At 43.4% G+C, this 25965-nt stretch overlaps 1 protein-coding gene across 4 annotated transcripts; it reads left to right on the forward strand.

The window, feature by feature from the left end:
* The first annotated feature begins 1609 nt into the window (after positions 1-1609).
* spata18 (spermatogenesis associated 18) lies at positions 1610-23662 on the forward strand. 4 transcript variants are annotated; one of them, XM_020702854.3, is made up of 13 exons: positions 1667-1829; positions 12948-13198; positions 13279-13384; positions 13470-13585; positions 13652-13770; positions 13849-13944; positions 14012-14146; positions 18961-19186; positions 20032-20184; positions 20280-20455; positions 22173-22296; positions 22369-22431; positions 22700-23662. In XM_020702854.3, exons 2-13 carry the CDS (start codon positions 13016-13018, stop codon positions 22751-22753), a joined length of 1551 nt encoding a protein of 516 aa, XP_020558513.1. In that variant the 5' UTR covers positions 1667-1829; positions 12948-13015; the 3' UTR covers positions 22754-23662. The 4 variants fall into 4 exon arrangements, with proteins under 4 accessions (XP_023809690.1, XP_078801599.1, XP_020558513.1 ...); XM_078945472.1 differs by having other exon boundaries at positions 22173-22267; XM_023953922.2 differs by lacking the exon at positions 12948-13198 and having other exon boundaries at positions 1610-1829.
* The last annotated feature ends 2303 nt before the right edge of the window (positions 23663-25965 follow it).

Below are 25965 nucleotides of genomic sequence, written 5' to 3' on the forward strand. Positions count from 1 at the left end.
ACATACCAGCTTTGGATTTATTTTCTCTCTTCTTCTTCAGGAAGATGTCTTTGTCCATTCAGTCTAGATGAAGGAGTGTTGGTTTCAAGCAGTGACCTGATGACCATCGATGACCGCGAATCCGTCCTTTAAAAAGGCCTTGAGTCCTCTCTTCCTCGCCTCCTCCACTCTCGGCCAAAGACGCTGACGAGTCTCCCTGTCTTCTTTGCAAAAGTCTTCTTTGAAGCGAACATTTAGATCTTTGCAGATTTTTGCATTTTTTGACATTCTCCAGACTTGGTCTCGAACCACTCTCATTCCAAACTGGATGATAATCTGTCTTGGTTGGTTATTTTTTCCTTTCTGTCCCAGCCGATGTACTGTGTCCACTGAGTGTCGTAGTTCCTCAACGTTGACCGACATCACTTTGGAAAGGATCTTGAGAGTTTCATCTCGTGGGATTTCCCCTTCTTTCTCAGGAAGGCCAATAAGTCGCAAAGACCATCTTCTTTTATATCTTGCATGTTCCAGACACATTTCACGGAGAGAAGCATTTTCTTTTTGCATAGACACCATCTGCAATTTGAGGCGGTTCACATCTTCCACAACACTTTTAACAGCAGCTGTATTTGCATCAACAGATTCTTTAACTTGTTTAACTGCATCTGTGATCTCTTGCAGTTGAAACTCATATCCTTTCAGATATTCGCTTTGAGTGTCAAACTTGGTTGTCAGGGTTTGAATCGCGTTAAAGAGGACACTGTTGGATATTTCCTCCTTGCGATCTTGTGGAGCATTCTTTTTAATCTTTTTAGGGTTTGGGCTTTTTACCGGTGTGTGGTGTCTGTTGACTCTCGTTTGATCTTGTGAGATGTCTTCCTGTTCCTCCATCCATTCAACTTCTCCCTCGCTGCACGTCTGTCCTGAAGCCACTAGATGGTACTCATGGTCTTTGCTAGTGTTAGCCATTTCTTCACGTCGAAGTTTGAAAAATATAACGAAAACAGTGGTAAACAAACCTCTTTCAAGCTGAATCGGTTTGAGAGTTCTTTGCTGGTATTTTCTTTAGCTTTGGTTGAACTTGTCATATAGAAAGAGTTATTATTTCAGGTAAAGCGTCGGAGCCCCGAAAAAAGTAACCGCTTATTCCGCCATCTTGGTAACACCCCTTTCCAGATGAGTCTCAATATTCACCGTAGAAAAATCTCTCACACACACGGAGAGATTCACAAACGAGAACGGGATTTTGAATGCACAGTCTGCAGTTCGAATGATCTGTGAGTTCACATCACATGTGTACCTAAAAATCATGTTTGTGAAGCACTTACTGTGCATTTCTGATACATTTATTGTGAATTTCTAAAATGTTTTTTGTGAAACACAGTGTGCACATTTGTGAGAAACACTTATTGTGCATTTGTAAAACATTTAGTGTGCATTTGTGAAACACAATCTGTGTGTTTGTGAAACACAGGGTGTGTATTTCCGAATTTATTTTTCACGTTTGCATAAAATGACATTTGTGAATCGGAGCGTGTGCATTTGTAAAACCGGTTGTGTGCATTTCTGATTATTGAGACTGAATTAACTCCATATTTTCCTGTGGTTTTCGGCTCGGTTGCCACTGTCGCTACCCGATCTGTGGCAACAGATGGGGGCGGGGGGAGGTGCTGGTGCAGGGACGCTCGCGCCACTTCAGCCCCGGCGCCGGCGCTCCTTTCGGGCCAGTCTAAACATCGAAGGAAAAGTTCTGTGGGAGAGTCATGGCCGAGTCTTTGAGGAGACTCACACAGACAGCGTCGTTCAGGGTTTTACAGGACAAGCTTGAGAGCTGGCACAGAGACTACCGCGTAAGTTTTTCAGCAAAACTAAACTCTGACCTCTCCTCCTCCGCTGATTCAGACTAATCACGACTGCAAACACTAATGTCTCCCTCCGCCTCTTTTTTATTACTAATTACTGCTTACTAATGGCGAGTTTCTGTTTGCCGTGACTCTTTATTGTCTCTCCTACGCAAGTGAGATTAAAATGAATGACCTGCTTTAAGATTATACAGCACAAGAACAGACGAGACTTGAAATTCCTCCTTTGGCAGGTTCAGTTTGGTTCCCATGGATGCTGGTTGTCTTGGTTACGGTCTGAGAACTCTAAAGATGTCTTGATTCCGTTCCTAACTCTTCTTGTAGAAATCAGATCAAAGAAGACCCGGCCCATCTTATGAAATTATTCAGAGATTGTAAATGTTTGACATCTCATGACTGTAAATGACCTAACCCTGACCTGTCGTGGGATGGAGGACTATTGTTCACCCCTGTCTTTTATTCAGGAGAAGATTAAGCCCAACAAAATGAAAAAAAAAGCAAGTTAAAAGATTAGCAAAATTTAGTAAAATTTCTAATTCAACAATTTACAGAGAATTAGTTTACCATCAGAGCGCTGGACCAAAGCAATGTCTCCCTTACAGTTTTTCTCAGTGTCTTTGGTGCATTTCTCACAACAGTGTTCAAGTTTGCACCACTGCTAAGGTGTTTCTCAAAACAAGTAGTGCAAACTGTAAAACATGGCAGATAACCTGTAAAGGTCCGTCACTTTATCAAAATGGACAAGTAGATCTTCAAAGTCAAGTTTTTCTGTCAATGAAAGTGTCATCAAAACAACACGTTCTGACTCCAGCATGTTTGGACAATCAAGTCAAAAGGTTTGAACAGGGAAGAGCTTCCCAGTGTCGTGTACAGTAAAGACAGCCATGGAGGAGATTTTGAAAACTAGACTTCAATAAAAACCAAGACACTGAATATGAACTACAGCTGTGAGTCAAAGCAGCTCTTCCACCTCTTCTACTGTAGGTTGCCTTGCAATCCTTTTTGACGTGCAGTAAAAAAAAACCAAATGTAGACATGCTAAAGATTTACAGTACTGTAATCTAATACTACTTTCTTTACTGTTGCACTACAGCACACTATGCCACAAAAACTGAGCTACAGTTCTAGTCAATTGTAAGTCTTCATGGAAAAATGGTTACCAGGTCGTTTCCCAATGCAAAACCTCTTGAATGACTATCAGTGGCAGTTTTGGGGCCCCCATAACAATAACATGGGGCCCTCTGCAGCAGTTGTATTCATTATTTAAAAAATGATCCTTACCTATAGGGTAAAACGTTAAATAACTTCCTTAATGGTCCACTTTTAGATAACGTCAGTGTCAAGAATCCAAATGTTTTGCTAACAATTTAAAACCTGAAATCATGTTTTAATGTTTAAGAATTTATTTTGTATATATTATTTTTACTTGGAAGAATATTGCATTGATTAAATGCACTAATTTGTTAATTATCCATTTCCTAGTAAGAAGAAATAACAGTTCTCTTTCAACATTCGTTTCGGTATCTCACTATGGGACACGCCCCCTGCGCTGTCCCCCAGAAGCTCTTTTACATTACGCCAGTCTTGACTGGCAGACAGAAGGTGACGTCTGCTCTCAGGAGGTGGGACTTCCTCCTGCTATAAGAGCCGGACGCCATCTTCTCTCCTCAGTCTAACACCTCTTCTCACTCCCAGAAGCATCCTCAGACGGCAGGTGTAGTATCCGAAGCTAGCTTAACTGTTCTTAGAGCGAGCTAACAACTCAGTCGCTGAACGCTAGTCGGTGTTACATAGCTTGTCTGGGTAACGCGGTTGGTCTGTCTCCAAATAGCACCCGTTAGAACTAGTCACCATACTAGTATTTTTCGCGCTTCGCTCTCAACTGGAGTCGACAAAGTCTTCATGGAGCCTGAACCTTTCCTCGCCATGGAAACAGTCAGACCTCTGCCTACACCCATTCTGCCTGTGCTGCGTGTCTGTGGCTGCAACATGCCCAGGACACGTTAGCATCTCTGGCTAGCTGCGAGCATTGTGCGCGCCTCCCCGTCAAGACTCTGAGACGCAGACTAGCGCGCCAAGCTAGTCTGTCCAAGGCAGACCCGGTCTTGGGGGTAACCAGCCCCCCACTACCAGAGGAGTCTACTCGGGGAGAGGTGGCAGGCATGAGCTGGGGCGACCAACTGGATGCGGTCGCGCCACTCGAGGGCATGGAGGAGCAGGAGGCCGCGCCCCAGGAGTTCCAGGACACGGTGGACACTGTGCCCGACTCCGGAGACGAGTCCATCAGCCTCGGCTCTGAGGAGGACGAGGAGGACAGTGAGCCTTTCCTTCTGCCACCGGCTGCAAAGGCGCTGGCATGCGATGCATGCGGCTTCCCAAACCCGACCGCCGCGATGGACCTGCATGATGTCTGCAGAAGAGCAGCTGAAAAGCTGGGCATTAAGTGGCCTGAAGCCCTCACTGAGACCACCACGTCTCACTATGAGGGAAAAAGACTGCCTAAAGCCAAGTCTTCCAGCAGACAGCTGCTGCCAGTGTTCCCTGAGTGCTTGGAGGAAGCGACCAGGACCTGGAGCACCCCCTTTTCAGTCAAAAGCCCCGTCCTGGGAGGCTCGGCTTTGGACAGGGCCAACATGGAGGAGAACGGATTCTCGTATATCCCTCCAGTCCAACCGCTGCTGGCATCCCACCTGCACCCGACGCAGAATTCCACCATGACTTCCGCGGGCCCCGCACTGCCCTCGAAAGCTGACTGCTTCCAGTCAACTCTCACCGAAAAGGGCTACAAGGCCGTTGCCGCATCGGTGAAAGCCCTGAATGCATCTTCTCTGCTCCTAGCCTACCAGGCAGAGCTGCAGGAACAGATATCAGCCACACCAACCCCAGACCTGTGGAACGAGCTATGCGTGGTCACAGACCTCTGTCTGCGTCTCCACAGGTCCGCAGTCCAAGCCTCTGGGCGAGTCATGGGCCTCATGGTGGTCCAGGAAAGAGCCCGGTGGCTGAACTTATCCAGTCTCTCTCAGAAGGAGAAGACTCAACTCCTCGATGTGCCGGTGGACCCAAAGAGCCTATTTGGACCAGCGGTGGCCACTATGCAAAGGCGCTGTGAGGAGAAGAAACGGGAAGGTGAAGCGCTGCAGCTGTGTCTGCCCAGGAAGGTACCTCCTCCTACCCCAGCTGCACCGCGTCTTTCCTTCGCTCAAGCGGTTGCTATGCCAGCTTACCGCACTCCGAAACGCCAGCCTCAGCCAGGTGACCGGAGCCACGGAAAACCTGCTGAGGCCAGAGGGGCCTGGGCCAAGAAACCGTTTGCTCCCAACGTGACAACGGCAGCCCAGCCAACGTCTCCTGTCGCTCAGAGCGCAAAGAAAAAGAGGTGTGCGACCTAGTGCGCAACCACCAGGGACGGAGAGCGGGAACAACCAGAAGCCCGCTTCCGCGCTTCCACGACACGTTCAGTTCCCGTCGTTTTTCTCCAGGGCATGTTCCAGCCCGACCAAACGGCGTGCAGAGGCCCTGGTGGCCCTCACAGTTCACAGCCAGTTAAAAAGGAGAAAAGAGGGACCCACAGAGAGCTCAGTGGAGCCACAGTTGTGTCCCAGAAAGTGTTTGAAAAGGTTTTTAAAACAAACACAAATTAAAAATACCCGAGGCGCGCAACCAGGCCCCGAGCCAAGGGCGCAGCCTCAACACAAAAAGACAAAACAAAACACATACAAATGAGGGGAAGCTGGGTGGGAGCTGCGCGGCTGCTTATGAGGCCACAGGAGGGAGCTGTTGCTCCACCAGTGGCACAGCAGCCCAGCACCGTGGTGGCAGAGAGCCCTGCGTCAGCGCAGCTCGCGTTGGCCACGCCCACTAGTTTCTCAGCGCGGATGCCGCTCGGCCCGCTCTCAGACAAATCACAGCAGTGGCGACACTGCGGGGCGCCAGACTGGGTTATAAGCACTGTTACCAAGGGTTACAGACTCCAGTTTGCATCCACCCCTCCCCTTTTCAATGGTATACTGCAGTCGCAGGCCAGGGTGCAAAACGCAAGCATTTTGCAGGAAGAAATCAAAACACTGCAATGTAAAAGAGCCATTCAGCTAGTGCCACCGAAGCAGGCTCACAGCGGTTTCTACTCCAGATACTTCCTGGTCCCAAAACGGGGTGGAGGCCTGCGTCCGATTCTAGACCTGCGGGCACTGAACAAATACTTGAGAAAGTACAAATTCAGAATGCTAACACACGCAGGTCTGGTACGGTTTGTGCGTCCAGGAGACTGGTTTGTCTCCATAGATTTAAAAGACGCATATTTTCCCAATATACCCCCTAACAGAAAGTATCTCAGATTTTCCTTTCGAGGGAAGATTTACGAGTTTCTAGTGCTCCCCCTTTGGGCTCTCACTGAGTCTGCGGGTGTTTGTGAAATGCACGGAGGCCGCCGTCGCATCCATGAGACAGATGGGCGTTCGGCTGGCGACGTATATAGACGACTGGCTGCTCGCAGCGCAGTCTCCCGAAGAACTCAGGACGCAGGCCGGGTTGCTCACATCGCACCTAACTGCACTGGGCTTCACAGTAAACTGGGAAAAGTGCGTGTTGACACCAGTTAAAACGAACACTTTCATCGGCTTATCCCTGAACTCAGTCGAGTTCACTCGATGGCATCATCATGGGCAGTTTTTCAGGGCATCTCTCTGGATGACGTGTGCACAGCTGCCAGTTGGGCAAGCCCTCACACTTTCATCAGATGTTATTGACTGGATGTCACTAGACCAGGGCTGCCTCACACAGTGCTAGGTGTTGGGTCCACACCTACACCTGTATGATCAGCCTGGTTGTTCTCTGTTGGTTTTCGGAGTAAGCTTATCTGGCAATACGGGAGTCTCTACATCCCATAGTGAGATACCGAAACGAATGTTGAAAGAGAACTTTAGGTTAAGAACTTAACCCCGGTTCTCTGAAACATGAGTGAGGTATCTCACCAGATCACCCTCCTTGCCTGGAGCGAGAAGAGGTGTTAGACTGAGGAGAGAAGATGGCGTCCGGCTCTTATAGCAGGAGGAAGTCCCGCCTCCTGAGAGCAGACGTCACCTTCTGTCTGCCAGTCAAGACTGGCGTAATGTAAAAGAGCTTCTGGGGGACAGCGCAGGGGGCGTGTCCCATAGTGAGATACCGAAACGAATGTTGAAAGAGAACCGGGGTTAAGTTCTTAACCTAAAGTTTTCTGTATTTTCTTGAATTTGTCAGGTTTTACTAAAGAAGCAAAAGAAACAAAATTGTCAGGGTTTTGGATATGGACCCCAAGAAAACGAACAGACTAAACCACAAAAAGGTTCATTGTGGGACTCAGGTTGGACAGGAAAAACGAGCCTATGGGAGCAACTCAGTCACAGGCCAGCCGGTTGAGCAGCAGTCTCTGCATGAGAGAAGAAAGTTACATGTCCAACCACAATGGTGGATAATGACAGGGGGGCCGACTTTCTTGTGTTTCTTGTGCTCATGGCAGCAGGAGTCCAAGGTCAGAGAAACTGAAGGACTGCATGAGGCCAGACCACAGACTGAGAAGGATTGATTATCTTGTTGGGGTTTTCCCAACATCAGAAAGTCTCTCCTCTGAAAAACCAATGGAGAACAAAACAGGTTCACAACTCCAGACACTAATGAACTAGAGACGTCCAGCTCAACACCTCCTCCTCAACATGGCATTGATTTTTTTAAATCGGAAGCGTGGCTTAGTAGTGATTCGAGTAGACTGCAAACCACGTGACCGATGGAAACGAGGCCTCGTTACGCCTCATCACTTGTCGATCACATTGACAGTCTGTCAGTGGTTGAGCTGTTTGACACACGATGTCAACAGAATAAGTACGGCTTTATAACAGACGGAAAATTGTCGGCAGTGTGGGTTCATTGTTGTGATGGGAAACCCGGCTCTTCTTGGAGACTCCGGCTTTTGGATCGGCTCATTAAAAAGAGCCTCTTTCAGCTCTCAAACGGCTTTTTGGTTTTTTTTGTTGCTTTATTTAATTTATCATCAACTATATAATATTATGCACAAAATGCATATATTTTATTCATATCAGTGTATCATATGTTTGTTGTTTTTTATTCCTTCCAGATAAAACGTACAAAATAAATGATAAAAACAAACCAGTTATTTACAATTCAGCTTTTAATTACTTATATTTTTATCTTTTAAAAGTTAAGATGTGCAAGCCCCAAAAAGCCCCAAGCCTTTTTATTCACCCCAAAGGTTGTCATTTAGAAATACCAAAGGTCTCAGCTTTGATGAGCTGATCTCGTTCCTTCTGCAGTGATCTGTTCTGTCCTGCAGAAGATTCTCTCAGGTGTCTGGACAGGTTAGTTGTGGAGCTGCTTTTATATGGAATTGGTTTCCTGCAGACTCTCTTATGATCTTTTATTATCAATAAAAGTCAAATGGTTCCATATTTTGCTTCTTTTCCCAGTACTGTCAGTCATTTTCTTTACTCTACGCTTGTGTTGCTGTAGTTGCTTGTTTCCCCATCATTTCTCCGTCTCTCCCTTGGACTCGGTTCAGCGCAGACATTCCCAACCAAAACATCACTAGTGGAGATGATTATAGCTGCCAATTGAATATCCAAAGCCAATACTACTCTGCACCATATTTGCCACACCGAATGGTTGTCAAAGCAGTATCCAGATAAATGACAATTACAAACCTTTGATCAAACATTTCATAGAAAGACAAACATCGACCGGTCTTTCAAATCTTCTTGAAGTCAGCGGTTTTGACTGCATGTGTGCTCAGATGTATTAATAACTGACAAGCAGCAGATGTCACTATTTCTAACTGATGGATCCCAGCAGCGTGTTGATCTCAGCTCAGTTGCATCAAAGTGGGTCGTTGATTTGGCCATAGAGGCAACAGGTCAGCACGGATGGAAGCAAGCTTACAAGGGAAAGGCAGCCCAGAATCTTGAGACTTTCCAGACTTGGCAACAGGACAGTGGCGAAGACGACCTGACACTGGCTGAAGTGCTGCAGCTCCTGATGAAGACAGGAAAAGACAGTAAATCCACTGAGATGAGCTGCCAAGATGGAGGATCATGAACACTTGAATGATGGAACAAGACAGTACAGAGTGGCATAAATAAAATAAAAAAAGACATATTTTCAAAGTTACAATTTTCTTCTCCTCACTTTGCCTTTCCTCTCCTTTTCTTCCGCTTTTCTCATTCTTAACTTTTTTTAAACCTTCTTTTAGACTTTTTTTGTTCTTGTTTTTCCTATTTTATCTGTGTTCCAGCACTTTTGGAAGTCTGGCAACAAATGTTTTGCTTTCTCTTTACATTTTCCTCTTTTCACAGCTGGTCAGATCTCCATGCTTCCTTGACTTTTTAACAGTTGCTTTGAATCATCATTTAATTTCTGCCAGTGTTGCCAGATAGAGTCATGGTTTTCCAGCCTAAGAGTCATCTGAAGACCACCAGACCAACAGAAAACACACCCAAATATGAATCAGTGATTCATTAGCAGTAATTCATCATCCAGTATTTATTACTTCCTGATTTGATTGAAAGTCCACCTTGAAAACATTTAAATATTACATCCGCCATTTTTGCAGTCAGAGAAAAACATGAAATAATGGACTCCTATTGAACTTTACTAACAACCACTGATGATTTACTCAAATATTAAGAATAATAAAAAGGACGGTAAAAAGAAAAACACCAAAAGTTCTGGTTTAACTCATTAGACTATCATGAAATAAGGTGGAAATTGTTCTTGTTGTTTTAATTTTTATGAATTTCGGTGAGATAAAATAAAAAGTAAATGTCCTTATGAAACATAATATAGAAGAGTTTATTTTTAAAAACCTGTTCTTGTGAATATAAAACTTCCAAGTATTAAAAAAAACATTAAGAACTAAACCAAATATCACCTGAGATGACGCCAAAAGTATTTCCTGTTGTTCCAACCGTAAAAAATCTTCCCAAGAACGTATATATGCATTAATTAGACAAACGAGCGATTGATTTTATTTTACAGTTTTTCTTCATTTGTTTGCTTCATTTCTTGAAACTGAAATGACATTATCAAAACTGAAAGTTCAATAAACCCACTTAGACTTCTGCTCAACAGTCTATCTTTCTAGAAAAAGCACATTTTCCCCAAAACTCATCAGAAAAGCAGATTCTTTTCTCAGGTCAAATCAAAATAGCATAAATGCTTCTCAGTCACTTTGGCTTATTCTCACCCACTTATGCTCCTAAAACTGCAGGTCAGAATGCAGAAGAACCAAAAGAAAAATCATACCAGCCGACAGTGCTGCTAATGACATTTTACAGTAAACGTCACTGGTTACTGTTGGTGTCCTCCCTCTCGTGGTCATCATCTTCATGCTCCTGGCCACCCACACGCTCCTCTGTTTGTCCTGAGATTTTCGTCCACGTCGCAGCAGATATTTGCAGTGAGTGAACAAACCACATGAATGTCTTCACCATTCCCTGCACTGATCCCCTGTGATGTCCTCACATGCAACGTCCATCACTTGCAGCAGGGAGCTCTCATTCCACAACAACACATCCTTACTCCTCCTGCTCCTCTTCCTCCTTCAGCTGCTTCTCTTCCCCTTCTTCCAGCAGGAAGCTGACCTTGCTCCTTTTGTTTGTGAGGTACCTTCATGTTCATTCTACATTTTTACATCTTTGCCAGCATTCACAATCACATGCAGCACCTGTGAGATAACAGAACTAACTGGCTGATTGGAGATATGAGATGTAGAAACGACATTCTGTTGTAAACAAGTACAAGTTAGTTTGGAGATTTGTCCATGTAGTTTGGAGAATGTCACTTTAGTTTCAAGAAATGAGCCAAACCAACAGAAAAAAACTGTAATATCACAAAAGTTCAGTTGTTTTGTAGCTGCTCCCTAAATTATTTAATCTGATCAGGAAAAAGCTACGCTCCGACTGCTGATCTTTTAGTAGTTTATTTTCAGGTAACCAAACGAATCACCGTGAAAAACTAAAGAAAAACAAATGACACTTTTCAGAATACACGTTTACATTTCACCCCTGAGGTCTCTTGGGTTTTTCCGGAATCCGTTTTTTTAGGAGTTTTTCCTAACCGCGTAGGAGGGTCTAAGGGCAGGGATGTCCAATTTTAGAATCTATTGAATTGTGTGTGTGTTGATGATCCTTTTGATTTATGTTTTTGCCCTATTTATCTGCATAAAGTCCACTGAGACTACTGTTGTTGTGATTTTGGGCTATACAAATAAAAGTGAATTGAATTGAATAAAGATTTACTAATTTAACATACAATGAAACAATATTAGCGTGTACCCTCTGATCACATTTTAAGGAGTTGCTATTCCATTTCAAAGCACCAAGCTCTGTTCCGTCTTCTTCCAGCTTGTTCTCATGCTGCCCCTCCAGACTCATTATATGATCCAATACACGGACTGTCAATTCTTCCAGTTCACCACAAGAGGTCAGCAATGAGACAAAATTCAACAGCAGAACTTTATCAAAATGGAAACATTTTTGTGACAGCTACATCCTGCTTTCCTCATTCTATCTTTTCAGCGCAGCTTCAGGTCTGATCTGCACACTAAATAAGCGACAGACTAACACAAAATACATGACCTATCAAATAGAAAGGGAGGACAGAATAAAATATCTAGAATGTAAAAACATGTGTAAGCTTTACATTATTAGCACACGATGAGTAAACTAAAGGGACAATCAACCCGACTTTGGCGTGTGGCAGAGCTCGCAGCCTGCGCTGAAACTAAACAGGAAATATGCTAAATACGGTGAATTTGACTGTAAAAATGATTTAAATGATAAGAATCAAACTTATGTCATTTATGGAACAGGTTACTGGACACATATTTATTTTTATTAACAGTAGGCTTTACATTTCATGACACCAGGTGAAGCACCTGCCTTACCCTGCTCCAAACGTATTTTAACCAGGAACTACGAATGTACAAAATGTTTGACAAAATGTTCAACAAGTTTGTGTGCAATGATATAAACAATGACATGAAGATTATTAGTTGTATGAACAATTACTATTCAGCCTGTATAAGTATAGTTAATTTTGAAAGACATGATGAAAAATCAAGTGAAAAAATATCATAAACAAAGTCAAAAGTGATGATTTTTCAGAAACCTGGACTTAATCAATTGTTTGTGTCCAAAAGCATTTGCTTTTGGATTAAATGAACATGAAACTACCACATGGTTGCACCTAAATTGTGCAAAGTTTAATTCTGTTGTGAGAAATACACCAAGGTGACGGAGAAGAACTGTGATGAGCGGACAAGGAGTGCCCCGGAGTGATACCAATTTCTCCAACATCCCCCCGTGTGGATCAGTTGTCCGTGTGTTCAAATGCTGCTTCAAAGGCAGGGTCTGATTCTAATTGGTTTATCAGAAGTGCAATGTGAGCTGTGGTGGTGTGCCTGCGACTGGATGCAGAAGAACATTAGAGAGGGGTCAAAAGGTCACTAATTCACTAAAAGTGACAAATGCATAGGCTACAAAAAATCCATTCTTCACGTCTATTCTACAACAGAGCCAAATGCACAGACTGAAGACTTAATTGACTTTATAAATAAGGTGACTTGAGAACTAGAAAACTGAAGCATAACATGTTAAACTAAATCATAATCAAAACACTGTCATGATTTGAACTTGTCTTGTTTTTGGTCCTTGTTCTGTCTTGTTTCTGTTTCCTGTTTTATTTTGAAAGTCTCCTGTCTTGTCTGTTTTCTTGAGTTTTACTTCCTTTGGTCCCCATCAGCCCTGATCGTGTCCACCTGTGTCTTGTCTGCCCTGTCTGTATTTAAGTCTTGTCTCTGCCTTCCTCCTGTGTTGGTCCATTAGTTATTCCTGTCCTGGTTGTCCTTGTCATGCCATGTTCCTCGTTTCTTGTTCCACGCCACAGTGAGTTTTGTTTAGTTTTGTCATCCTGCTCTGCAGCGCCTTTTGTTTGTTCATTAAACCCTCTAGACTCTGATCCTCATGCCTCCACCTCTGCGTCTGGGTCCAACCGGCTCTCGAGCCACCCTGCACCATGACAAACACAAACTTGACTGAATCTTTTGTCCTTTTATCTCAGTCATTATCGTCTATACTGGAGTTGAAGTTCAGGGCCAGATCTAAGGTCCATGTCACAGTTTCAGTGACATGGGTGGCAGTTTAGCTCAGGCGGTAGAGCAGGTCGTCCAACAACTGAAGAGTTCGGCTGATCGATCCTCGCCCTCCCCAGCCAGATGCCCCCCCCCCGCACGGTTCGTCTGCAGCTCACCGCTCCCCCCAGGGGATGGGTCAGAATGCGGAGAAGAATTTCCCCACTGTGGGATAAATAAAGTATTAATAATAATAAGATCACATTTAATGCTATATTGTATTATTTAACATGTTCTCTTCAAATGTTTCTTCTTTCCAAGACGATTTCGTGTGACCAGAATCTGAACAGATGCTGTGAGCTGATTGAACTCACAGCAAAGCTCCAGAGCCAGCTGTTTGCCATCCTCAACCTTGCAGCTGCTGAGGGTAGATTTGACATTTGAACCTTAACAAACAAGTCTCTTATATACAAAAGTCCTACCAAGACCATGAAATGTTTCTTATGAATCAGGCGGCCATTATGCTGGAGTGGACACCCTGAAAACTCGACTGCTGCCTTGGCTTGGAACTTCTTTCTCTATAGTGGGGCCTTCCGTCAGTGCAGACACCAGCTTGCAGCTCATGCAGGTACCATAACCTTGTCAATCATTTGATTTGGTGCAAAATACTTGAAGTGTTTGTTCACACGACCAGGATTCGGCAGAGAAGGACAGAAAGATCAGAGATCTTTCTCTGTCTCATGGGAGTGACATGCAGAAGATGGAGACTCAGCTGTCTTCCACTCGTCTGCAGCTGGAGTCGGTCAGAGCGCAGTAAGTCCTCTTTAACAGCCTCATGTTTAAAACACAGTCCGTCTCTGAAGTGGGAAAATGATTGTTTGCTTTTCATAGGTTGTTGCATGTTCAAAAGGAGCTAGAAGAGACGAAGAGCAGATCAGCGACCACGCTGCTGGCCACTGAAGAAGAAATCTTACAGCTGAAAGCAGAGTTGGTGTCTTTTTCATCATGAGTTGTCTTCAAATGGTGTTTGTCTTAACCGAAATTTTGTTTTTAGTTTGCACTCTGCATACGAGCAGGTGGAGATCTATAAAAGAAGAATCCGTGCTCCTGATGATTACGAGCGACAGATTCGCCTACTGAGGGAAGAGCTGTTGCACCTGAACATGGAGAAGGCCATGCTGCAGGACAGGTAGACACAAGAGCGCCTCACCACAGATGGGATCTGCTCTGACAGGATCCACTCAGAGGTTACCTTGTTCAGACGTTTTCAATTCTACATTTTCTGAAAGAGACATTTCTAAAAATACATGCATGTGTCCAGAACAGAGGAAACTATACAAACTTCTAGTTTTTTCTAACAAAAAAGAAAAGAGCAGGAGGAAATGAACTGAGCCACAGAATCCAGGTGAGCTCACAGACAGGAGGAGAAAACAAAGAAGAAATCCACTGAAAACAGAAAATACCTTAGATCTATCTTTTCATGTCTGCTTTGTCATAATAAGACTGTACCATCTCCTAAAACTGGTGCATGAATGTCCCGTTGATGGTCAGAGCAGCGAACTGACAGCCACGCCTCTGTCCGTCTGCCCCAGGGCAGCTGAGGCTACATTAGTAGTTACCATCACAAAGAATGAATGAATAATGGACACATTGGAAGAACTTTGAGCCTCTGGAAAAGAACAGATAAATTGGGTCTCTGGCACGGAAAATATTTTAGAACTATATGATAATATTCAACTGTGTCCAGACTGAACTGTATGTAGCAAATGACACTGATACCACTGATGTAATCACAACGCAAAACATTCATCATGCAAAAGCCTGTAACTTGCTCAAAATCTTTAGTTCATCTCTGAAAACTAAGTCTTTATGTCATTGAACGTGTCAGTGCCATCAGAATGTCAAGTCCTTGTGTCATTGTCTACGAACAAGACAGTCAAATGACTTAGTCATGTTGTCAATATAACTGTGTACTTTAGAGGGAGGTTCTGATGGAAACTATGGCTAAAGTTTGGATGACAATTATTGTAAAATGTAAGTTACACCTTTTTTGTTTGATTGCAAGAGACTGGACAAGATTCACATTTACACTTTTATTGTTCATATTGTAATTTGTTGACAGACCATGTCATACCAACATAGAAAAAAACACTGCAAACAGTAACACAAAGGGAAAAAAAGATAGGACAATATTCTGTCCAACAGTACAGGCAGTGCAGTAGGAATTGGTGTGGTCTTCCTACACCTCTTGTCGTTCCTGTGTGTTAGGCCAGAAATTCTCATCCACATCACAGCGAATATCCTCTCTTGCAATGCAGTGAAATAAGTTTGTCACATTATGACAACTTGGTCAACCATTTTGCAATTAATGACTTATATGATGAAATAATGACTAGGTGTTTTGAGGAGTAAGACTATTGCACAGTGAACTCTATAATACATTTTGATCAACATGACATAAACAATTGATAATGTAGCAAAGAGCAGAGAATTGTACATAATCATTTGCATGGATGTACCAAAGCAATTGCAACTTGTTCAAAGAAGTGAGAAACTGCTTATATGATGTGCACAAGTGACATCATGATGTGAAGATTGAACAAATAGTTTTGGGAATTTCATTCTGATCTGACAATTGTACTAAAGCAACTGAGAAAAACTCTAACACCAAGGAGCGCAAGGAGGAAGGCACAAACAGACACCCATCTGGACGCACGTCAGGTATAGTGGCTGGATCGGGAACAGAAGCCTTTACCTTACGCTCCAGAGACCAGCGAGTGGCTCCCAACACCAGGTGACGAGGAATAATAGGGGTGGCTTCAGCAGGCTTTCAGACTCCTCCTCCAGCTGGAACTGACTTGAGACTTGGGCCGCATTTACACTGCATGGTTCAAGTGACCCAATTCCAAATTTATCCTCTCATGTGGTACAGATCGGATATGACCAGTGAACGTGTAAGGAAAAAAGCGCATGGATTCCGATTTTCTCAGAACGGATACAGGCCTCACTCATATGTGGAAATAAATCAGATACGTGCATTTACGTGTGCCATGTAAGCAGACAAATCGGATATTCCCCAGTAAATGTCGTACGTCAACTCAAGAGACCAACTGAGATCACATGACTTATTAAAGTGCTTTGTGCGCTGATTTACTGTCAGCGTGTTACCCTTCAGCCTCAGGCTTCAGACCGTAGTCGGAAACCGCTGTTATTTCCGGTCCGGTCCCGGTCGGGACGCAAACGGTAACTAATCAAGCTGGACACCGTTGCTATGGAACAGGCTAGAAGCCGTTTATTTCTTTGCTTGTGTTGCGGAGTGGGGCGGCTGGGTAGCTCGGTTGGTAAGGTGAGAGGCTACCATGCAAGAATCCAGGGCTCGATTCCCAGAGGGGGATAAACAATGGTATTGGGTCAATTACCATATCAATGGCGAGCAATGAACATCACTCAGTGAGGGCCCTTAGGCAAGGCCCTTAACGCTACTGCCTCCCGAGCGCGGTGAGGCTGCAGCTCACCGCTGGGTCAAAATGAAGAGAAGAATTTCCCCATTGTGGGATCAATAAAGTATCAATTAATGACTAGGTGTTTTGAGGAGTAAGACTATTGCACAATGAACTTTATAATACATTTTGATCAACATGACAAACAATTGATAATTTAGCAAAGAGCAGAGAATTGTACATAATCATTTGCATGTGTGGCATTATGGTTTCCCCAGTGAAAGCCGCCAGCAGTAAACTAAAAACCAAAAGCACAGGACTCTCCGACACAGGAAACCAAGACCGTGCTTTTAAAGAAATAGACAACCTTTATTAGAAATTATGCTGAAATTCATATTCTAAAAAGATACCCAAAAGGGTCAACCAAACCATAAGGGCGATCATGCCCAGCCCACAAAGTCAGCTGCACCCAGCTGTGCGCTCTCTGTGGCGACGCACCCGGCTCAATGTCACGCCCCTTGCATCCAGTGGCCGTAACCGTCACCAGTACAAGGTGGTGGGACACTGGGCCCTGGTTGAGCTTGGGGCGATAGAAGACCAGAAGGGGGAACTCGCTCCAATAGCTGTCAATCCCACTACGTCACGCCGCTCGCCAGTGCGTGGATGGACAGCAGTCACTGACACTCTGTATGGAGCACACACGATCCCCAGAAATGCCAGCCGTGGCACCGCTCTTGGACCACGGTGCACCGGGTTGGGCAGAGCAGAGATAAACACACAATGGAAACCAAAACAGCGGCACCTACAATGCAATCTACACAGTGATAACGATAAGAATGTTGCAGCAGCAACTTGGAGGTGACCGCAGCCCAAGGCTGCACCTTCCCACCTGGAAGCAGCAGGTCTCTGTCTAAAGCTCTACGGACAGAGGCTTTTATCAGCCCTCTGCTAATGAAGCAGCTGGTGTGCCAGGTGATCCCAATCAAGTGGCCCTCTGCCTGCCACACATGGATGTACCAAAGCAAATGCAACTTGTTCAAAGAAGTGAGAAACTGCTTATATGATGTGCACAAGTGACATCATGATGTGAAGATTGAACAAAGAGTTTTGGGAATTTCATTCTGATCTGAGAATTGTACTAAAGCGACTAAGAAAAACTGTAACCACGCCCACATTCCCGAGATATTATACGTCTAATTGTTTCCCTCGGGCGCTGGGCCTCTTCAAAATTCCAACAGTGGGTGAGCCTGGTTTTGCCATGTTTGCGACGCTCTTCAAGGACTTCCATTTCTCTTGGGCATCCTCCTGGGTAGGGGGACTCCCGCTGAGTCTCCCTTGAGGGCCCCTGGCTCACGCCTGGTTTGGTGGATGCCCAGAATTCCCAGGTGGTGGTGAGCTGCTCGTCTGGGGCTAGGGGGTCTCTCTGGGGGCAGGGCTCTGTGCTAGGCTGGAGCTTGCCCTCTGTCCCCCCATGCCTCCCTGCTCTCTGGCATTGGGGGCCCCTTTGGCGGTCCTGCTGGCCCTTGCCTGGGTGGCAGATGTGATCGCCCGGGGAGCGGTTGTTCTCTATCTGCTACTGTGTGGGTGTTGGGGGGGGGGGGGGTCCTGCCTGCTGCTGCTGCTGTGGTGGGGGTCTTGGTGTGGGGATGGCTGGACACTCTCCCTCCTTCTTTCTACATTCCATCAGCCACTTTAGAAGAACATAAACACTCACTTAAGGAAAAGGTGTTAGCTCATCTTTGCACAAATAGTTTGCATGACTGAATGAAATGTTTCACATGTTGGTCTGAAGGCATAAGTATGCGTGTGAGCTGTAGTTGTATCGTCTCCATGTTGACATGTTTGTATGTGAACATTTCTGGAGCCAACAGGTATGTTTCTAACATTTGAGTGTGTGTGGACAGGCCCCGCCCATTTTAGACCAACATTTACACCTATAAGGAAAGATGGTAAACTACCAGCAACTTGTTACTTTGGGATTCTACCCCCCACACTTCTGTTGTTACCCCGCTATTCCCCCTTTCTTTTGTGCTTCCCCTCCTCTTCTTCTTTTCTGTCCAGTCCAACAAAGAAAGGATATAAATATGATAGATCAAGTTTAGTCTAACTAACAAAAGGGGTTTATTCAAATATATACCTTGTGTAACAGAAGATTCATTAATATTTGACTGTGCACACAAGGAAGGAGGAGCAGAACCTGAAAGGAAGTAAACCAAGCAAAAACCAGGTTGAAGGAAACAAGTTTAAAACAGAAAGTCAAAAGAAAACTCTTGTTCACAGAGAAATAAAAACAGAAGGGGATCCATGTGAGGAGACATTTTAATGACAGACAAAACAACACAACGACCACGTGCAGAAACGCACATGCCAGGATTTTTCCGTCCCATCCATGTTGGACATGATCAAAAACATCAATGAATGCTTTTCTCGTGCTTCATTTTTACTGTCTGAGGAATTTTGATTTTGAAAGCGCAGATTCCACATGAACATGAACTTCTCAGTGAATTTAGGAGTTTCTGTGCAATTCTTGCTGCAATCTCAAACTTTTGTGTCTGCCCTTCAGGCTGGTGAGAAGTCCAAGTCCTTTGCCTCGGCTCAGCCGCCCGTCCAGCCCGCTGAGGAGCGAGTCGCCCACCAGAGCCCAGCTCAGTGACTCCTCCCGCCGTGCAGGCCTCGTGTCTCGCTTCAGCGGCCTGTACGCTGTGGAACGTCTGGAGGCCCAGAACCTGCTGCGTCGCTACATAACGGATCTGGAGATGGTTCAGAAAATTATCTTCATCGCTGTCGTGGTACAATTTTAAGAAATTTTAACAAAGACTTTGACAAAGATCAACTTTTCAAGGAAACATCAAGCGTAACAATGGAGCACTTGCTCCACATATAGTAGGAAACCTCAAGGCGGTGTCACACAGGTGCTACATACATTTTGTGCATATTGCATGAATGAAAATGGGTCATATGTGGAAAAAGTAAGAAAAGTTTTGGTCTTTACATGAAATTTTCACAGATGTATCATGAATAGACCCTATTGAAACACAGAAGGAGTACCAATAAACCATGCAAAGTACACATAAAAAGTACATGTAAATCATGCAAGTCATTTGAGTTAAATATGTGCGCCGGATGTGCAGTATGAAAGTTATACATCAGTGGTACATGTGTGAAAGTCCGTTTGACTTACCTGGAACGGTAAGAAAGCTGTTGCGTATAAATATCACAAAGATCACGCACAATTGCATTAGAGCTGTGTAATAATTGCATATAAATTACGTACAATACGCATAAATGGCATTACTCTCAACTGACCAAAATTTTGGAAAGCTTAAAACTGAATTCACGTAAAGACCTGTCGGACGTCTGCACACATGGACAAATGTTAAACACTTGAAATATATCATGCATTGATCACGAAAGCCCGGAATTTCATACGTGGAACATGCAACAAAATGTAGGTAGTGGCTGTGACCCTTTCAAGGAAAAATCGTTTTTAGAAATGTTTCACAAACTTACATTTTCACTCAAAGACCTTTTGTTCTTTAATGCACTTCCTGGTTTGTGCCTGGGTAGTTTCCGAACGGTGAATTTTAGCAAGTTCCTTAGAAAATCATGCTTGTGTTCTTTCTTCCTGCTTTAGGAGTCTTTCCGATCAGCCAAACTGGCTTATCGGCAGTTTAAGCTGCGAGTGAAAACCACCTTATCCTCATCCCACTTTGGCCCAGAGAGTCTGGAGGATGCAGCTGTGGACTACATCGTCAGAAACCTGGACCTTTACGATGTTCAGAACAACGTGGGCCGAAACTCTCCTCTCTTCAACTTGCATCAAAACTAGACTGCTGCTGATGACGGAGAAGACACGTCTGATTGTACATTTGTTCTCTTCAGGATGTCATCAATGCGATGAACGTGAATCCTCAGATCTCTTTTCCACCGGAAGTGGACTTCTCCCTCATCAGTGCTTTGATCCGGGAGACCTGCAGGCTGGCCTTCGCCATGCAGACGCTGGACCCTCCGCTTGACTTGGCCTTCGCCAGCGATGGAGAACTGTTCAATGACACCAAGTCAGTCTGACAGCACTGTCTGTCTGCAGCTAGGTTTCCTGATGGTTTTATGTCATGTAAGACTCTCACCAGCAGGTGTCTCCCTCCTCATGGAAGCAAATCAAAGACTTATTTACAGAAGTCATGTCTAAAGAACATTTATCCATTATTATTAAAATACTAACAGGTTGTAGCAACAAACAAGAGGTTTTAGTATTCATTGATGGTTTTAAGTTGTTGGCTTGTCTGGAGAACAAATATGTTTAACTCTCCAAAAAAATGAATGTTTCTAGTAATGAACAAGGATTTGGAATTAGTTTATTTCAAGAAACAAAAACATACCAAAGATAGACAAAAGATATTTACATCTATACATAAATATATCAAACCTTGGACGATTAGTCATGATTAGAAAAGAGATACAACTATATATTTACAAACACATGTAAATGATGCCATTATAAAAATGGGAAGTTTATTAAAACATTGAAATGAATTATTTGAAAAGGAGCAGGAGGAAGCAAACGTACATAATCCCTGTTCTGCTTTACTTTACTTTTTTACTTATATTTTACATCATATTCCAGTTCATAACTTCTAACCAAAGACATTACATTATTCCAGCAATCCTTATAAATATCATAGAGTAAGTATGGAGTGCTTAATAATTGTCATCAAAAAAATTATTATAGTATTCTAGACATTAGTATGACTTACAGTATTACAGATCCAGTATCAAATGTTGTTGAAGGGCCTATATTATGCAAAATCAACATTTTAGCTTTAAAGTGTATCATAATGTTCATTCCTCACTTTAAACACATATAAAAAAAACCATAGCAGTATTTTGTTCTCACATTCTGACCTAGACCAGTGAGAACAGCCCCTTCCAGGAAGAGTCTGCACAGCCAGCCCCGCCCCCAGGCTAACAGACACGCCCACTTTCTCTTCAGGGCTAACAGTATTTAGCAAAAACTCTTTCTTTATCCACAATATGAACATCCATCTTTGTAAAAGTTTGGACGATGTTTGCTTTCGTGGGTGAAACGCAAACACACTACCGAGGCCGACTGTAGGATGATCATATATATGACCATATATATGACCATACACTGTATATGTATATAGTTTACTCTGAAAGGCTGAAGAAAAGCAGATTACAGGCCTTGTAAACCTTGTGCTATCCTAGGCACTTTAACATTGGGAGTGGAGTCATCTAGACCCACTAGACAGTGCTCTGAACCTTTTTTCTTCAATGATTTGTGATCTTCACTGGTGTCCATGAATTACATGAAATCTTTCCACCTTTATCCACCTTTGTCATGGTAGGAAGAACACGTCAATGTAGGGGGGGGTCATAGGATAGCACAAGGGTTAAAGTAAAAGAGGAATTCCGTTTTAAACATTTTTCTATCTTCTTTTTATAAAAGCATTTTGCTGGCAGCTTTTTATAAAAGAAGCTGAACGTGTTTTTGGTCTGGACACAATATGCATTCTGGTTTTATGCCTTTTTTTTCTTTGAAATGATACAGCTATATGTCAGCATAACCTTTGGGGCTTAGGTGTTACTCAATGTGTATGATTATATTTTTCCTAAATATGTATAAAGTTTATAACCTCAGGTAGGATTCACTTTTTTTTAAATGTATTCCCTATTTTAATCTTTTAATGTCTCGTAATGTAATTTTCCCGGCTTTTCTGTAAAACTGCTCTAAAGAGAGACTGGCGTGTGTGACAGGTACCGCAGAAGCTTCGACTCGGACTTCACGGCTCCTCTGGTCACATTTCACGTCTGGCCCGCCTTGATGGAAGGAAACGGCGTGATTGTCAAAGGCGAGGCCGTAACCCGGAGAACTCCTGTGGTACTGACTGTTTGGCTGCAGACTGAAGCTGTGAATGTGCAGAATAATTGATGGGACTCTGTGTCTTTGCAGTGGGGGAGGAGCCTCAGCGCCAGCCCGGGGCGCTCTCCGTCCCTCAGCCCAACTCGCAGTCTCGTAAGCCCCTCACCTGTTTGAGAAGATAAGAAAAGGCAATTTATGGATTTGGAAGGACATTTGTTCACATCTCATCTATGATAACATGTAGATTAATGATATTTGTCATTTTTCATAATCCATGCACACACGTCCCTAAGGGTATGTACTCAGAGCCAAAGTTCCACTTTAGTTGATTTAAAAAATGTAAAGTTGCTGGTGCTGCTTTAGATGTGTTTAAGGTTTCATAGTAATGACCATTAATACAGTTGAACCTGCTTTCTTTCAGGGAATGAACAGCGGAGGTCTGTCTCCTCAACGTCTGAGGACCAGCCACCTGTGAGCCTTCAGCTCCACGAAGAAAACCCTTTAAGGCCTGAAATAAACTCACAGCTGCTTCTGTGTTCAGGTTTGAGTCGTGTTTTCGCCTCACATCAATGATCAGATTGCTCCAACAAAACAATGGATGCAATGAATGAGTTTACTTCTAAAAGAAAGGTTCTGCACAATGAACAAGAAATACGACGGAGAACAAAAGCTTTTGCAGGTTTTTGCAGGTAAACTCAGGTTTATTTTTCTGTATGTACTATACTTGTTTCTTCTAGTATTTAGGCACAAGTCTATAAATGTATGTATAGAAGTCAGGGGGGGTTTCATACCAGTGTTTTGTGAGGCAGCAGAAAGTAGATTTCTCTTGTTTTTCTCCTTCGCTTCTGACTGAAAATCAGCATTTCTGCAGCGGTCTTTACACGGGTTAGTGCTGGTGTTAGCACATCCCTGACATCACATCACTGTTTCAGACCACTGTCCTGTTCTAAGTGACCTCAGTGGAACCGCTTTGTAAAGTCAACATGTCATCTGAAAGAGTTCTCACATTTTTAGCGTGTTTGTTCTTCATTACATTTGTTTTTCTGCAGGAATCTTTGTGTGTTTTTAACACAATTTTCAATCTACAAATATGCTGAAGTTGGTCATTTTTAACCTAAATTCTTACTCCAATGTGATTATTTCTACCTTTTCATAATTCTGTGATTTTTGTTTGCCAAAGAAGTAATAACAATACCTGTTTTCTCTAGTTTCTATATGTTTTTGGAGGACCTCCTCTTTCACTTTAGCATTAAAACATTCATTGGTAAAAAATAGATCCTGATCAGAAGTGCATAGAAACCATGTTGATGTAGAATTTATGGAGGTGTTTTCATTCAAACTCAACTCATGCAGGGATCCAACCTAATAAATGCGTTTGGAATGACTTGTTTTGTGAATTCCCTTGTCTTTTTTCCTGCAGTTTTATGAGTTCAGTGGAGGATATAAGTGTTTGATCTCTGCTGATTTTGTAGGTTTGTCAACCTAAAAATAAAAAATAATCAGTCTGTCATCCTAATGGTTGGTTCCTTTGAACAATGAGAGATAAAAATCACAAAGAAAAACTTAAAAATCCACTTTAAAAAGTGTACACGCATTAATTTGCATTTCATTGAAGGAAATAAACATTAGAGCCCTCCTGCCAGAAAGGCGTTTTCCTGTAGTTGAGCAGATTTCTGCACATATCAGGAAGAATTCTGACCCACTCTTCTTGGCAAATGACTTTAAATCATTCTGATTTGGTGGCTGTTGGGGTCCATAGACTGGCCAGACCACTCCATGGCCTTCATCTGCCTCTTCAGTCATCCTATGATCGCCTTGGCTGTATATTTTGGGTCATTATCCTGTTGGGAGACCCATCCACCACCCATTTTAAGCCCTTGACGCCTACGGGTGGAAGTGTGTAATTAACCACTTTTGCTCCAAATTGTCCTTCATTTTGCATCTACTTGAAAGCAAAAACGTACATGATATTATTTTTGTCATGGCTGGACATTAATTCAGGCATAGTGAAGGAGGTTCTCACTCAGCCCATCCTGACGGTGAAGTAGCCCTGTGTAGACCCCCCCCCACCACCACCACCATGCTTGACAGTGGGGTCAGTGTTTTTAGCATTTCTCTTCCTCCAAACATGGTTGAGTTGATGCCAAAACCTTGACTTGACCTGACCACCTTCTCCCTCTCTGAATCCTAAAGGTTGTTGATGGCAGACTTCCGGCAGCTCTGCACACGTGTCTGCACACGTGTCTGCACACGTGTCTGCACTGCCGATGTTCAACCACTGCAGTGTAAAGCATCACCAATGGTTTCCTTGGTGACTGTAGTTCCAGCTGCTGTGAGGTCATCAGCTGACTCCTGCTCTGTTTTTTTAGGCTGATTTCTCTCTGTTCTCATGATCATTTTTCCTGTCTGAGGAATTTTGATTTTGAAAGCGCAGATTCCACATGAACATGAACTTTAGAACTTCATGTTCTTGTATTTTGGCCCAACTGCACCAACAGTTGTCACCTTAACCTCCAGCTTCTTGCTGATGGTTCTGCAGTCCATTCTGGTCTGGTGCAGGTTTACAATCTTCACCCGTAACTCCACTGAAATCTTTTTAACCTTTTCATATGGGAGAGTTTGGAGTATGACTAATGGACTAATGAATGTGTCTGCAATTCAGGTGACAGGTTGATTAGGAGATTCTAACTGGTCTGTGTGGACCAGAACTCTTACTGGTTACAAGGGGATCAATTATTTCCCTCAATGAAATGCAAATTAATGTGTAAACATTTTTAAAAGTGGATTTTTGAAAGTTTCTTTGTGATGGGCGGCAGTGGCTCAGGAGGTTGAGCAGGTCGTCCAAATATCAAAAGGTTGGCAGTTCAATCCCTGCTCCCCCCTGTCAGCTATTGTGTCCTTGGGCAAGATGCTTCACTTGAATGTGCGTGAATGATCCAGGTGATGGTCAGAGGGACTGTAGGTGTGATCTGCCAGCCATGCCTCTACCATCACCAAGTATACATGAGGACTGAATGAATAATGGACACATGGTAAGAGCTTTGAGGGTCTGGAAAAGTGCAGATAAATCCAATCTATTATTATTATTACTATCTCTCACTGTTAAAAGAACCAACAATTAGGATGACAGACTGACATTTTTTCTTTTTTTAGGTCGACAAACCTTCAAAATCAGCAGAGATCAAACATTTATTTCCTCCACTGTATTTATCAGAGACCAGTTTATCCCTTGTGCTATCCTATGACCCCCCCCCCCCCCCCCCTTCCATTGACGTGTTCTCCCTACCATGACAAAGGTGGATAAAGGTGGAAAGATTTCATGTAATTCATGGACACCAGTGAAGATCACAAATCATTGAAGAAAAAAGGTTCAGAGCACTGTCTAGTGGGTCTAGATGACCCAACTCCCAATGGTAAAGTGCCTAGGATAGAACAAGGGTTAACTGAGACAAAGTCTTTCTGAAGCTCTCCCTAAAAAAATCTTGACTTCTTCAAACTCAAAATAAAATACATAAATTTAGGAAATATGTTGCTGCCATAAAAAATATAATTACCAAGTCAGAGAATATACACTTTCAATCTTTGGGGCTGTAACGACTTATTTTAACAACAATTCGATTGGATGTTTGTGGTTGTCGATTTGATTCAAAATTTGCTGACTACAAAAAAGATTTCTTTCTGTTCTGT

The sequence above is a fragment of the Oryzias latipes genome, chromosome 4 (assembly GCF_053564925.1).
Source record: "Oryzias latipes strain Hd-rR chromosome 4, Olatipes_Hd-rR_3.1".
Lineage (NCBI taxonomy): Eukaryota > Metazoa > Chordata > Actinopteri > Beloniformes > Adrianichthyidae > Oryzias > Oryzias latipes.

Excerpts from the sequence above, each read along its gene's own strand:
- spata18 (XM_078945472.1), top strand. The coding sequence starts at position 13,016 with ATGGGTGGCAGTTTAGCTCAGGCGGTAGAGCAGGTCGTCCAACAACTG. Across the intron at positions 13,586-13,651 it reads CCAGCTTGCAGCTCATGCAG|GATTCGGCAGAGAAGGACAG; the intron begins GTACCATAACCT and ends TCACACGACCAG. Across the intron at positions 13,771-13,848 it reads CTGGAGTCGGTCAGAGCGCA|GTTGTTGCATGTTCAAAAGG; the intron begins GTAAGTCCTCTT and ends TGCTTTTCATAG.